General features: G+C 45.8%; 1 protein-coding gene across 2 annotated transcripts in view; it reads right to left on the reverse strand.

Annotated features, from left to right (window-relative positions):
* SND1 (staphylococcal nuclease and tudor domain containing 1) overlaps positions 1 to 12,499 on the reverse strand; it is a 392,149-nt gene that overhangs the window by 180,794 nt on the left and 198,856 nt on the right. For both annotated transcript variants that reach the window (XR_002340257.1, XM_021078633.1), the window contains exon 13: positions 520 to 630. Coding sequence is in view for 1 of the 2 variants with exons in the window: in XM_021078633.1 (XP_020934292.1) it covers positions 520 to 630 (111 nt within the window). In the remaining variant the exon portion in view is untranslated. The remainder of the gene's footprint in view (positions 1 to 519; positions 631 to 12,499) is intronic.

Genomic DNA, 12,499 nt, shown 5'->3' on the forward strand with positions numbered 1-12,499 from the left:
GGCTCTCCTGCCAGCTGTCAGAAGTGTGGGGCCCAAACTCATTTCCTAATAAATATTTTCATTTCCTTTGTACATGATAGAAGGTCCAAAGGTGACAAATGGGAGGGCGAGGGAGCAGAGGCCTCGGAGGGAGAACCCGAGGCAGACGTCCTGCATGGCAAGCAGGGCTTCACTCTTTGTGCCAGGGAAAGAAAGGATGGTGCTGATAAAAATATCCCAGAGCACTTTCTCGTCTGTCCTTCATTTTATGGCACCTACACAGAAAGATCCTACCTAATAAATGCCTCAATTCTGCAGACTGTCAACAACGGAGGCCCAAGCGTGCTTACGGGGAGGGGAGCCAGCGAGTCTGACATGAGTCCCTTTTCTTCTGAGGGGGAAAGGCCGGATGGAATACGGCTGCCTGAGCACACCGTTCTCCATCGCCTTCTGCTCAGGGGTAGGCAGGACAAGGGGAGAGAGAGAAAAAGGTGGCGCCCTGGCACACAAGGCGCCCACTGTGCCAACGACTGTTCTCACCTGGCCTCGGCGGCAAGCAGCTCGTCATAGTGAGAGGACCGCTGGTCGTCGTCCTGCCGGTATCTGATCACCGTGGCGAGACCTTTGCTGACAAGGGCCTCGGCAATGTTGCTGCAACAGAAAAGACAGGTCAGTGAGCACTCGAGGGGCATATGGGGCTCCGTCAACAGAAATAATAACAGTTAGCACCTGGAGGTCCTAACGCATCCTGGCAGAGGGCGGGAGAAGCCGAGCATTTCAAGACCCATGAGCTGCTAAGCTGGGAACCCAAATAAAAAGGTGGAATAATCAAGTCCCCTAGCTCAGCATTTTTCTGGTTAGTCCAGTCAGATGCTATATCAATCCCTACATAAAACCTGGCAGAAAATATCTGTAAAAAGCCCACATTAGGCAGGGCTATTTACAGAATGTTATAAACAAGCCACTACCCTCAAGAAAAGTCTGCTCTAAAATATCCAGCACACAGATAAAAAACAAAGCACATAAAAGCATGACCTAAATTTCTTAAAATCTCCTTTCTAGCCCATACTGGAACTAGAAAATAGCGTGTTCCAGTTTGGCAATGCTAGAATGCTGGTTTCGCATAACAAAGTCTATCTCTTCTCATCAGCACTCCTGATGTTGGCTCTCCCACCCAAAGTGGGTTTGGCGGAGGGAGGGCTAGGAAGGAGTTTGGGGTGGGGGGGGGGGCGGTGGTGGCGTGTGAAGAAACTGGGTGTGTCGGGGTGGAATGAAAGTTCTTTATAAGAAACGGCATGAAAGGGAGTTCCCGTCGTGGCGCAGTGGTTAACGAATCCGACTAGGAACCATGAGGTTGCGGGTTCGGTCCCTGGCCTTGCTCAGTGGGTTAACGATCCGGCGTTGCCGTGAGCTGTGGTGTAGGTTGCAGACGCGGCTCGGATCCCGAGTTGCTGTGGCTCTGGCGTAGGCCGGTGGCTACAGCTCCGATTCAACCCCTAGCCTGGGAACCTCCATATGCCGCAGGAGCGGCCCAAGAAATAGCAACAACAACAACAAAAGACAAAAAAAAAAAACGGCATGATGGAGTTCCCTCTTGGCTCAGTGGAAACAAATCTGACTAGTATCCACAAGGACGCAGGTTCAGTCCCTGGCCTCCCTCAGTGGGTGAAGGACCTGGTGTTGCCATGAGCTGTGGTGACAGATGTGGCTCAGATCGGGCGTTGCTGTGGCATAGGCCAGCAGCTACAGCTCAAATTCGACCCCTAGCCTGGGTACCTCCATACGCTGCAGGTGCAGCCCTAAAAAAAAAAAAAAGAAAAGAAAAGGCACGAGCTAGGGGAATAAAGCATACAATCTGACCAATCTGACATGACTAGCTTTGAGCAATACACAGTCCTTTTAGGACCACAGAATATTCAGATTAGAATCCTGCTTAAAAAACATTCTCAGAGTTCCCGTCATTGCTCAGTGGTTAACGAATCTGACTAGGAACCATGAGGTTGCAGGTTCGATCCCTGGCCTCACTCAGTGGGTTAAGGATCTGGCATTGCCATGAGCTGTGGTGTAGGTTGCAGACGTGGCTTGGATCCCGCATTGCTGTGGCTCTGGTATAGGCCAGCAGCTACAGCTCTGATTAGACCCCTAGCCTGGGAACCTCCATATGCCGCGGGTGCAGCACTAAAAAAGACAAAAAGACAAAATAATAATAAATAAAAAATTTAAAAATTAAAAAAAAATTCTCGAAGGCGCTGAATCTTTTCTTCACTAGAATGAGAACAAGGGGCCGCTGTAAGTGACTTCCATCTACTCAGAAGAGTACACTGGAAGTGGCTCTCAGATAACTGATGAAGTATATCTGCATGGTTCCTCCCCAAACTAGGAAGGGAGCTCTGATGGGACAAAATGAAACTGCAAACACAAGTTTTCAAAAGTTACCTGTAGCAAGTACTGCAAAACAAGAGGCATGATAGCACTGGGGGACAGCAGCGGTTCTGTCTTTCTTTGTGTGTCATAATTACAACAAAGGCCCCACTCAGACCATCTGGTTAGCTGCCCTTTAGGGCGGAGGGATGCTAAGCAATAGGTACTGTACCATATGCCAGATCTAGCGTCGTGGGGAATGCGGTTAACTCTTAACACGCTAGTGTCCTTACAGTCTCAGACTGTGGAGATGCAGTGAGCTGGGTTATTAGCCAGTCTGTGTTATGCACGTTTAAGCCACTTAAGGGTTCGCTTCATTGAAACCCAAGGATGTACTTTAAAAAAGCAAAGCAAAGAAAAACTGTGTGTGCGGGTAGAGAAAGGAAAAGCTGCTGTGGCTGATTTTCTTCTCATTATGTGCCCCTCTGCTGCCTGTTTGTCTACTGCCAGCACGATATTAATATCTCCAAACTGCCACGGAATTAGCACTTCTCAAAATCCACTCCCACAAAGAGGCTGCTTTGCTGGCCACCCTGTCTCCTGAGTCACCACAGAAGTGTGCTGGCAAATGCTGTCATTATCACCAAGCTGGGTTTGGCAGCATGGAGAATGCCAAGAGCCCCAAACCAGCAGCTGTAGATGTTGATGTAGGGGGAGAATTTAACTACGGGTGTCACCAAAGCCCCCAAAGGGCAGGAGAGAGGCTCCGCCCACCAAGAGGTCAGGGAGAAGACGGGGACAACCCCACTTGCGACAGGTTGAGCTGCCTCAGTGACTGGAAATGCCAGAAGAGCAAAGACATGTTTGTCACTGTGTGTTGACACTTCACAGTCAATCCGTGGGGTCTGGAGGAGAAAGCTGGAATGACAGAGCGGGCGACGTGAAACTCGCACAAATAAGCTTCCGTATGAAGAGCTAGAGAATACCAAGCAAAACAGCACAAACATTTAATGATCCACCCTGGTTAATGCTGCTCCAATCAATTCACAGTATTGAACCGAGTTCCTGCGTGGCCAGCAGGGCGCAGAGCTCTCGCCCGCGGGATGCTGGCAGCAGAGATCCACGGGCTGATCGGGCCTCAGATTCTAAACGGCACGGCCTGCCCACTGCCTTCTTCTCCCTTCTCCCTAAAGCAAAGCCGTGTTCTCAGCTTCTCCTCCCTAAATAGACACTTCTAGAGGAACAGCAGCGATGCTGGTGCTGAGCAGGGCAGAGTAAAAATGCAGCAAACAGGAACACGTCACTACAGAGCGCTTCCGACGAGCGAGGCACGTGAGAAGCACATCACAGGTCTTTTCTTCTCGGGGTGCGCTCCTCTGTGATATCACACGATATTACAGTTAATTTATCATCTATCTTCCAATTTGAACAACTGAGGTCTGAGAGGGCAAGGACTGTGTCTTTCTCTGTATCCCAGTACGAGGGAAACATCTGATCATTTCGGAAATACGGCCCTGGAACATTCTTTCTCATCCTCAGCATTTATTAGCCAAGCTTGCCCAGCATAGAATTAAGGACAAAAGCTTTCTACTTGCCTTCCCAGCTTTTGTCATTCTCCTCCCCATTACCTAAGACCTGTATTTAAAGAGAATGGAAAGGAGACAAATAAAATGGAATTAGCCTAGATCCATGTACTTGACTCTACTCACTCATTCATTTCTTTTGGCCACTAATGAAAGGTCAGGAGATCTCCCCTCTGGCCAGAGATGGCTCAGAACCCAATACTGGTATATTGATTAGTTGCCCAGTAAGAAAAGAGAACATTAAATTATGTGCCCAGACATTACGCTGCTTTAGACAAATTTATAAGTTCTGCTTTCTTGAGTGTATCAGTAATTCTTCTCCAATTACACAGGTCTGGCTAGAATGGATAATTCACAATCAGCATACAAAAAAGGACTTAATAGCCTTGGAAGTCTAACAGGAAATCATCTCTCCCTGTATCAGCTAGAAACAGAAAGAGAATTAGTGCCGGGGCTGAAATGCTTCTCCAAAATCAGGGCAAATTTTAGGTTATAGGAGAAGTGAACCATTTCCACTAGGCATGACCAGATGTTCCCGATACAGACACAAGCAACAAGGGGCTCCCGAACGTGCTCGAAAGATCTCCACCTAGTTGACACCCCCTCCCTGCCCACTCACAGCCACAGCAAGCAGGCTGCAAAGAAGCCCATACATTCTCATTATTAGATACCTTTGAAACTATGGGGTTCTCAACTCTGCCAGCCTGGAGAAAAGGGGTTCTATGCCCACGGATGAGAAAAGGCTTCTTAAAAGGTAGATCTCAGCCACAGTTGGTTGTAATTATCTGATGATATTTTTTGCCTGCCTTCCCCATTTCTACTCCCCAAATCCAAGACTGGAAGTAATAATCAATATATGGATAGGTCAGATAACTAACATTACCTAGGTTAAAGAGTGTGTGTGTGTAATTTTAAAAACAATCTTACAGAAAAGTTGCACATATATAGTAATGGAACATGCCGAGTTTTGATCCATTTGAGTAGCTGACCTCTTATACCATTGGCCCCAAAAACTTTAGCATCCATCTCCTACAAACCAGGATATTAAAAAAAAAAAAAAAAAAAAAAAAGTTCCTGCTATGGTGCAACGGGATCGGTGGCATCTTAGAGTGCTGGGACGCAGGTTTGTTCCCTGGCCTGGAACAGTGGGTTCGGGATCCAGCGTTGCTGCAGTTGCAGCATAAGTCGCAATTGCAGCTTGGATCTGATCCCTGGCCTGGGAGCTCCATAGGCCTCGGGGTGGCCCCAAAACAAAACAGGAGATTTTCTGACATAATCAGAAAATAGTAAATTGAACTGGATTATCAGTTTGGACACATTACTGCCATTTAAGCCACAAGCCTACTTAAATTTTGCCAACTGTTCCAACAGAGAACTTACGGGAAAATGGATCTAGTTCAGAATCAGGTGTTGCATTTCTTTTTCCTGTCTCCTCAGTGTGGAACATTTCATCAATCTTTCTTCGTCTACTAGGGCCTTGGAACTTTTGAAAAGTACAGGCTAGTAATTTTGGCCTGTCTGATGTCTGTGATCAGAGGCAAGTTATGAATCTTTGGCAGGAATGTCACAGAAGTGATGCTGTATTGTTCCCACGGCCTCCTATGAATTGATGTGTAATTTACTGATAATGTTCACTTTGCTCACTTGTTTAGGGCGGTGTTCCCCAGGCTTCTCCACTATAAAGTTACTCTTTTCCTCTTTGTAACGGATAAGGAAAAGAGACACTATCTAATTTTCAAACTCCCAAGTTACTCATTTATTTATTTATATCAGTATATTGTCATGAAATGAAATACTTTATTTAAAGAGTCTCATAATCTATCCCCACCATTACTTACTGTGACACTGAAATTGCCCCCAGTTTGGCCAGTGGGAGCCAGGTCAAACTGGCTTCGGGGTCCTGTGAGCCTGAGAACAGGTCCCCCATCAGTCTTTACGTGGTTCCCTGCTTTCTGGCACAATATGGCCTAGGCTCATCTTCCACTGTTTTCTGCAGCTCTGAAATTAGCCATTGATCTAAGTAGTCCGCATTTACATTTTTATCTCTATACATTTATTTCTATAGCTACTGAAAGCCACGTGTGGCAGTCATGAAAACATGCCTCTCGGATCTCTGACTGCAGGAAGCATAATTGACAGACAGCCCCAGCTGCTGTGCTCTGAAGCCCATCGCTGTTTCAGCCAAGGCTATGCTTCTTCCCAGCTGCTTCCAGCCAATGACTGGGTGCAGAGGAGATACTGAGGCAGGCCCTTGCTCAGAGACCTGGGGCTCCCCGGATCTGCAGTTTTGGCTTTGAGGACTCCTTATCATCTTTACTGAAATTCTTACAACTGCCCACAGCTTAGATTTTTCCAGTTCAACCTCCGCTCCCTCCTTTCTCCATAGAGGTTAGGCACCCACAGCCTCTTCCATTTCCCCCGTTAGCCTCTGGTCAGTTTCATCTTGCCTTGGGGCTAGCTTTTCAAAAAAAGAATCTGAACCAACACACCTCAAGTTCACAAAGGTACCACAACGCCAGTCCAACACCATAGGGGCTCAGCGGAGTTCTCTTCCTTTCCGTGTTTGTACGTCTCTTCTGACAATGAGAAGCCTGCCTTCCACAACCCTCAGTACTTTCACTTATATGAATAATCTTCTGAATATACACACATACAGTGTGTCACTTACACATTCTTTGACTTCCACGATTTAGTCCTAACAGAGCTAATTTAAAGGGTAAAATAGGACCTTATCAAAATAGGACCTGGGATAAAGGGATAAGTATGTTTCAAGAGTGGGCATGAGACATGATACCATCTCTCTCTCTCTCACACACACACACACACAGAGCATTCTCCGTTTGAGTAAGGATCGCAGATCACTCTCAATGGCTCTGGCTCATACATCTCCCTAGTTATTTCAGCTTAACATTTTCCCCTTAAAAACCATCAACATTTTATCAGTCACTGAGGTGTCCATGGAGATTACAGAGTATTTCCTTAAGGCAAACAAACCTGTAGACATATATTCAGAATAAAGTAAGCCCATAATGAAATGCGTTCACACAATACTTGAGTCAAGGCTGAAGAAAACGGTTGCAAGATAATTATCGGCTCAATTCCTCTATAATGGTCACATTGTCTAGAGCGCAGAGGCCCGCATCTGGCACGTGTGCATCCGCGCACCGTCACGCACTCCCTATACGATGTCCTTACAGTAACTCCAAGGCGCTGCGGGTCAAATTTCACATACAGAGCACAAAGTGCACCCCGCGGCCATGCACCTGGGGAACACCATCCGAGAAGCTATCAGGCCTGTAGCCTGGGCCTCTGTCACCCACGACCCTTCAAGACTCTAACGTCTTATGCTGGAAACTGCCGCTACGTCCTCTCCACGTTGGCGAGACCTTCCCCACAAGGACACGCTTCCTCACGAGCGCTGAGGTCAAGGTCCCCAGCTGGGGTTCCGAGACTGATTTCTAACAGACCAGATGGCTCAGCTCACTTCTCGCCTCTACAGGAACGTTCCACCGTGGGGCGGAACTGCAGGCAACCTACAGGGGGCTGATGTCTTTTTTTGTAAATAGGTTAGAGACAAGGAAGGCGGGAGAGGTCACGCCAAGATGCAGTAACAAAGCGGAAAGCAGAGAGGATGGGGAAATGCTTTTCTTCAGAACATCAGGCCACCTTTACCCACGTGTACAGGAAAGCTGCGGCCTCCGCCTAGGAAAGCGTGAAGAGGGGAGGGAGATGGTGAACAGCTAAGCCCCAAAGCCGGCTTCCCCTCAGATTTTCTCTGCAAGTTCACACTAAGACCCCCAATACCCAGGCAAGAACCTGACCGCCTCAGGCCTGAGACAGCCCTGGCTCTCTTAACCGGAAAAAGGATGAGAGTGACATCTGAGACGAGACAGCTCTATAGACAATGGGCAACGACCAAGTCTCTTTATTAAGCTACTGTTTTTCAACAAGGCTTCAAACTAGGAAGAAGCCCCACAGAGCAACAGGTAGCAGCCACGAGCTACTACAACACCGTCTCTAAGGGGTCCACTTTGCCTCTCCCACTCAGCGTCTTTAGCCTCTCATCTCGGGCTCAATGCCCATGAATCTGGAACAATGAGTTTCCCATTTTTTCCCCCCTTAAAATACATCCAGGAGGCACTTCCCACAGAACCAAGCAGCATATGCAGACGGGAGATTCTGTTATAGAAGCCTCAGGAATTAGAAACATCTGAGGTGGCACAACATCCTTTATACAGCTCCCAAATCTCTCTCCCACCGTCCTCCCTAGTTTTTCGCTCACCCTTTGAACTAATCTAATTCTAAAAATAACTAAAATAGATTTGTCGATCTTTTTACTCTTAAGGGCTCCTTTTTCTGTTTGGTCCTGTCCCTTGGATAGGCACTAGAGGATCTGAGCAGCGGCTGGAGACTTTCCCAGAACTCATACCACAGATCAAAAACCAAGAGGAAGATTCAAATGCCTCCATGTCACTAGCCAGGTTTTAGGAGCCACAGTGAAGTGAGGGTGAAGGAAACGGTGATTATCACGGGCTGTACACTAGGTACCCGCAGTCTTAGGGCAGGACACATTTACTCCAGACTCAAAGTAACTGCTTTTGGCAACCCACCAACACAGCTGTGGTTGTATGAGACATAAAAAATGGCATGAGCCACAAAGAAGCATGACCCCAGAAAGCCAGACTCAAGAATGGGCAAATATAGAATGGATGGTTCTCAACAGCCCTCGAAGCTCATCAAGCAAAGGAACACCCTTTCAAACAAAACAATCTCCAGTATGTTTTAGTTCATATTTAATAAGCATTCAGAATCTGTACAGGTTCTAAACACAGCTGTTCTACCGATGAAAGCACTTTCTAGAGATTAGAATTGTGATTATGAAAATCAAGAACTCGTAGGGACCAAGACTCCGACTTCATCCTTTCATAAACTCTAGGCATTCCTCCTCAGGGGTTAGGGGGATGTGGAAAGGGAACAGTGAAGACTGATAAGGACTTGGTCCAGCTGGAAGAATCCAAAAGGGTGCACGGTTAGAATGAAACCAAAGGACACCCATGACCAAGGCCTGCAGAAATCAAGAAAGGAAAGAAGGGAAGAAGGAAAGAAAGGAGGGAGGGGTGAAGGAGCAGGAGGAAGGGGAAAGGAAAAACAAGTTATTCCATGAAAAAATTACTGCTTCGTAGACAGATAAATCCTTGGATCCCCAACATACCCACCCATCCAAAGCCTCCCCAGCTTCAGTGGCCATGACCCACCCAGCACCGAGAGCACTCTTCGGTTTGGGAAGAAAGGAACTAAAAGCACAGATACCTAGGGAGCGGGTTGTAAAAAGTGGGTGATGAAGAGATGTCACTCGGCATTCAACCTGCCAAGTACAGCTATTTCTCTCCTTCAAATCGTGCCCGAGCCTGTTCATCCCTATTACCCTATTTCCACTCAAGCCTACCAAGAGGGCTCACCTACCCTCAACTCCTGAAAAAACTAACCAACAGAAAATAAGACAGAAATATACTTGGAGGCAGTAGAATTAAAACACCTACCTAATTCACTTTCTGACCCTGGCTAGGACTCTGCTAGGAGAGAGGACAGTGTAGAAAATACAGGCCAAAACAATTGTAAAAAGGAAGGGGAAGAAGCATAATACCAAATAGTTATGCTTACTAAATAGACAATTTTATTCTGCCCCCAGGATTTCTGCAGTACTGTAATCTTATTGCTACCTCTTATATGATGGTTTCATTTATTCAGCAATATCATGGTTATGGCTTTATAAGACAAGGAAAACTGTGGTATTATACTCTATTACACTAGCTTCCCTCTGAGTATTGCTGTATTTCCAAGTCAGCAAAATATCTGAGGTTAGGCCAATGATGAACCCTGGATGAAGAATGAGGGGTGTACTACCTGCAGCAGCAATAAAACAATGCCACCTTCGAATATCTAATATTTTCCCCAATCTCCAACACTCAAAATAAGACAGAAGAAAAAAAAAAAAGTCTGTTTCATAGACAGAAGCTTCGTGGACTAACCTCAATCCCCTTTTTCTACAGGACAGAACCTGGGGTATATGCCCAAAGTGACACTCTCTCTACTCGACAACCACGCTGCTTTCCCGGGAGACCAAGATCCCGCAACAACAATTAGGATAATCAATTAAATACTGGAACCAGCTTGAAGAAAGTAACAAATAAGCACTTCCAATCCAAACTGGTCCACTCCTTGCTAAATATGCCATGCATTTACATTTCCAACTATTTGCAGGACATGTGAATTTGCATGATTCATCACCATGTAAAACTCAGCATTTCAAAAATAAAACTCACTTCCCCAGATTAAGCTTCCTGAAACCTACCAAATCAGCTCATTCTCCTTAACGTCTCTAATTGTGGGACCGTCACATTCCCAGTCACCTAGGCCTGATGTCTCTCTCATTCCCAGATCAAATCAGTTGTCCAAACTTTGAACTCCAATCTCCAGCGTCTCTCCCTTGACCGTTTTCTATTCTGTTCTTTTCCTCTAACTCAAGCGTGAGCCCCACGCCACTTCTCGCCTGGACTACAGCCTCCCTGGTGCCTGGTCTCCTTGCAAAGCGGGTCAGTCGCAAGCTCTGTCAGCTGAATCCTCCATCCCAATTCTCCAACATACCACAACCACAGAAACCCTGTTTGAAATTTTCCAACAATGATTTCAGACTTTAATGAACATCTACTGGGGGTCTATGATAGGACAGGCTTTTGAACACTCACTAACCTAATCCTTCTATAGCAATACAGAGGTGGTATAAGTATTTATGTCTTTAAAACAAAACAAAACAAAGGTAACCAAGTCTCAGGCTTGCTACAATTAAGCCTGATTGTAAGTGGCAGAATCACAATTAGAAGCCAGACTCTTTAAAATTTCAAATTCAGTTCTCTCTTGACTACAGTGCCACGAATTACAGACTTTTAAGAAGGCATTCTACTAAGGGGCCCCCCATATAGCCCTCTATCCCGACCCTATTAAATGCCTTTCAACCTTCTGCTTTCGTCCACGGAGGCGGGCACTGCAGTCCTCGTCTCAGTCCCTTCGGCTGGGCCGTGCATTTGGCATTTATCGTTGACTGCCACACGCTATCATCCTCCTCTGTGAATGTATCTCGTCTTCCCAACTAGATCATATTCCCTATTGGTCCAAAAAAGAGCCAAACACTTAGTAGGCACTCAATAAATATTTATTGGCTAGCTGATGGATTTCACTCTCAGAGTTCCCAAGGGTTCTGTGGGCGGATGGATGATAACAAAGTAATAACTGACTGAGTCATAGAATTGGAGCAAAAAGAGTCCTCAGAGATAAACTAATCCCAAACCTCCACACACAGATGAAGACAGACCCAGAGAGAAACCCCGAGTTTTTGTTAAATAAGTTGTCTGCAGGAGCCCAGAGTGAACCCATCACCATGGGCACCCCAGAGCCTTCTGATTCTCAGCCTTTTTGCCTTTATATGCTGCCATCCTTTTAAAATTCTATAAAATAGAAATGAAAACACTGTGCACATGAATCATCTAAGATAGTGTTAATACATTAAAAATTTATCAGCACATTAAAATAATCCATCCATATCATATTATAAATTTGATCACTCTAATACTAATAATCCTAGCTAAAATATACATTAAACATTTAATTATAATTTGCCTGCCTTCTGGGGATTCAGAGGACTTTTTTTCCTTCTCTGTATTTTAACACAAGGAATAAATGCTGATTGTAGTTATTAAGTATGTTTTCTTCATCCCCTTTTCTCTGCTCCCCTTCCCTTTGAGAAATCAGTATTTCATAAAACATTGGTACGAAGTGAAGACTTCCTTAAATGCCTCTCCCTCTGTCACAGGGGCATGTAAGATGTAAAACAGACAGTCTGAGCTCTTTCCCCAGCATTGCTCTGACGCCCGAGTCAAGTCACTGCCCCATGAGAGCTCCTGCTACACAGGCTGACTGTAGTCATTCCAGACTTTTGTGCATAATATGGCCTTTACATGTGTGTTTGAAAGCCCAAGAGTCACATGTTAAACAATGGATGCGAGAGACCATTACCTCCTCCTTCCCAAGGGAAGCATAAAAGCCAGCTTAGGAATACCTATGAACATATTAAGGTGTGCAACATAATGAAAAGTGAGTGTCTAAACGTCATGAAAATAGTATCTACTGTGTCTTTAACAAAGATACCACTACATCCAGGTATAGGGATGAGAAGTGGTCATAAGAATGAATGACGGAGTTCCCCTTGTGGCTCAGCAGGTTAAGCACCCCTCTGGTATTCCATGAGGATGCAGGTTAGATCCCTGGCCGCACTCAGGGGGTTAAGGACCTGGTGTTGCCCCAAGCTACAATGTGGGTCACAGATACGGCTCAGATCCAGCATTGCCGTGGCGTAGGTCAGCAGCTGCAGCTCTGATTCCACCCACAGCCTGGCAACTTCCATATGCAGCAGGTGTGGCCCTTAAAAAAAAATAAAATAAAGTAAATGTGAATTGGGTGTAACGTTTGTAAAAGGTACTCTCCTAGCTTAAGTTTCAAACAAAAAAGAATTCACTTTCTTA

The sequence above is a fragment of the Sus scrofa genome, chromosome 18, assembly GCF_000003025.6.
Source record: "Sus scrofa isolate TJ Tabasco breed Duroc chromosome 18, Sscrofa11.1, whole genome shotgun sequence".
NCBI lineage: Eukaryota > Metazoa > Chordata > Mammalia > Artiodactyla > Suidae > Sus > Sus scrofa.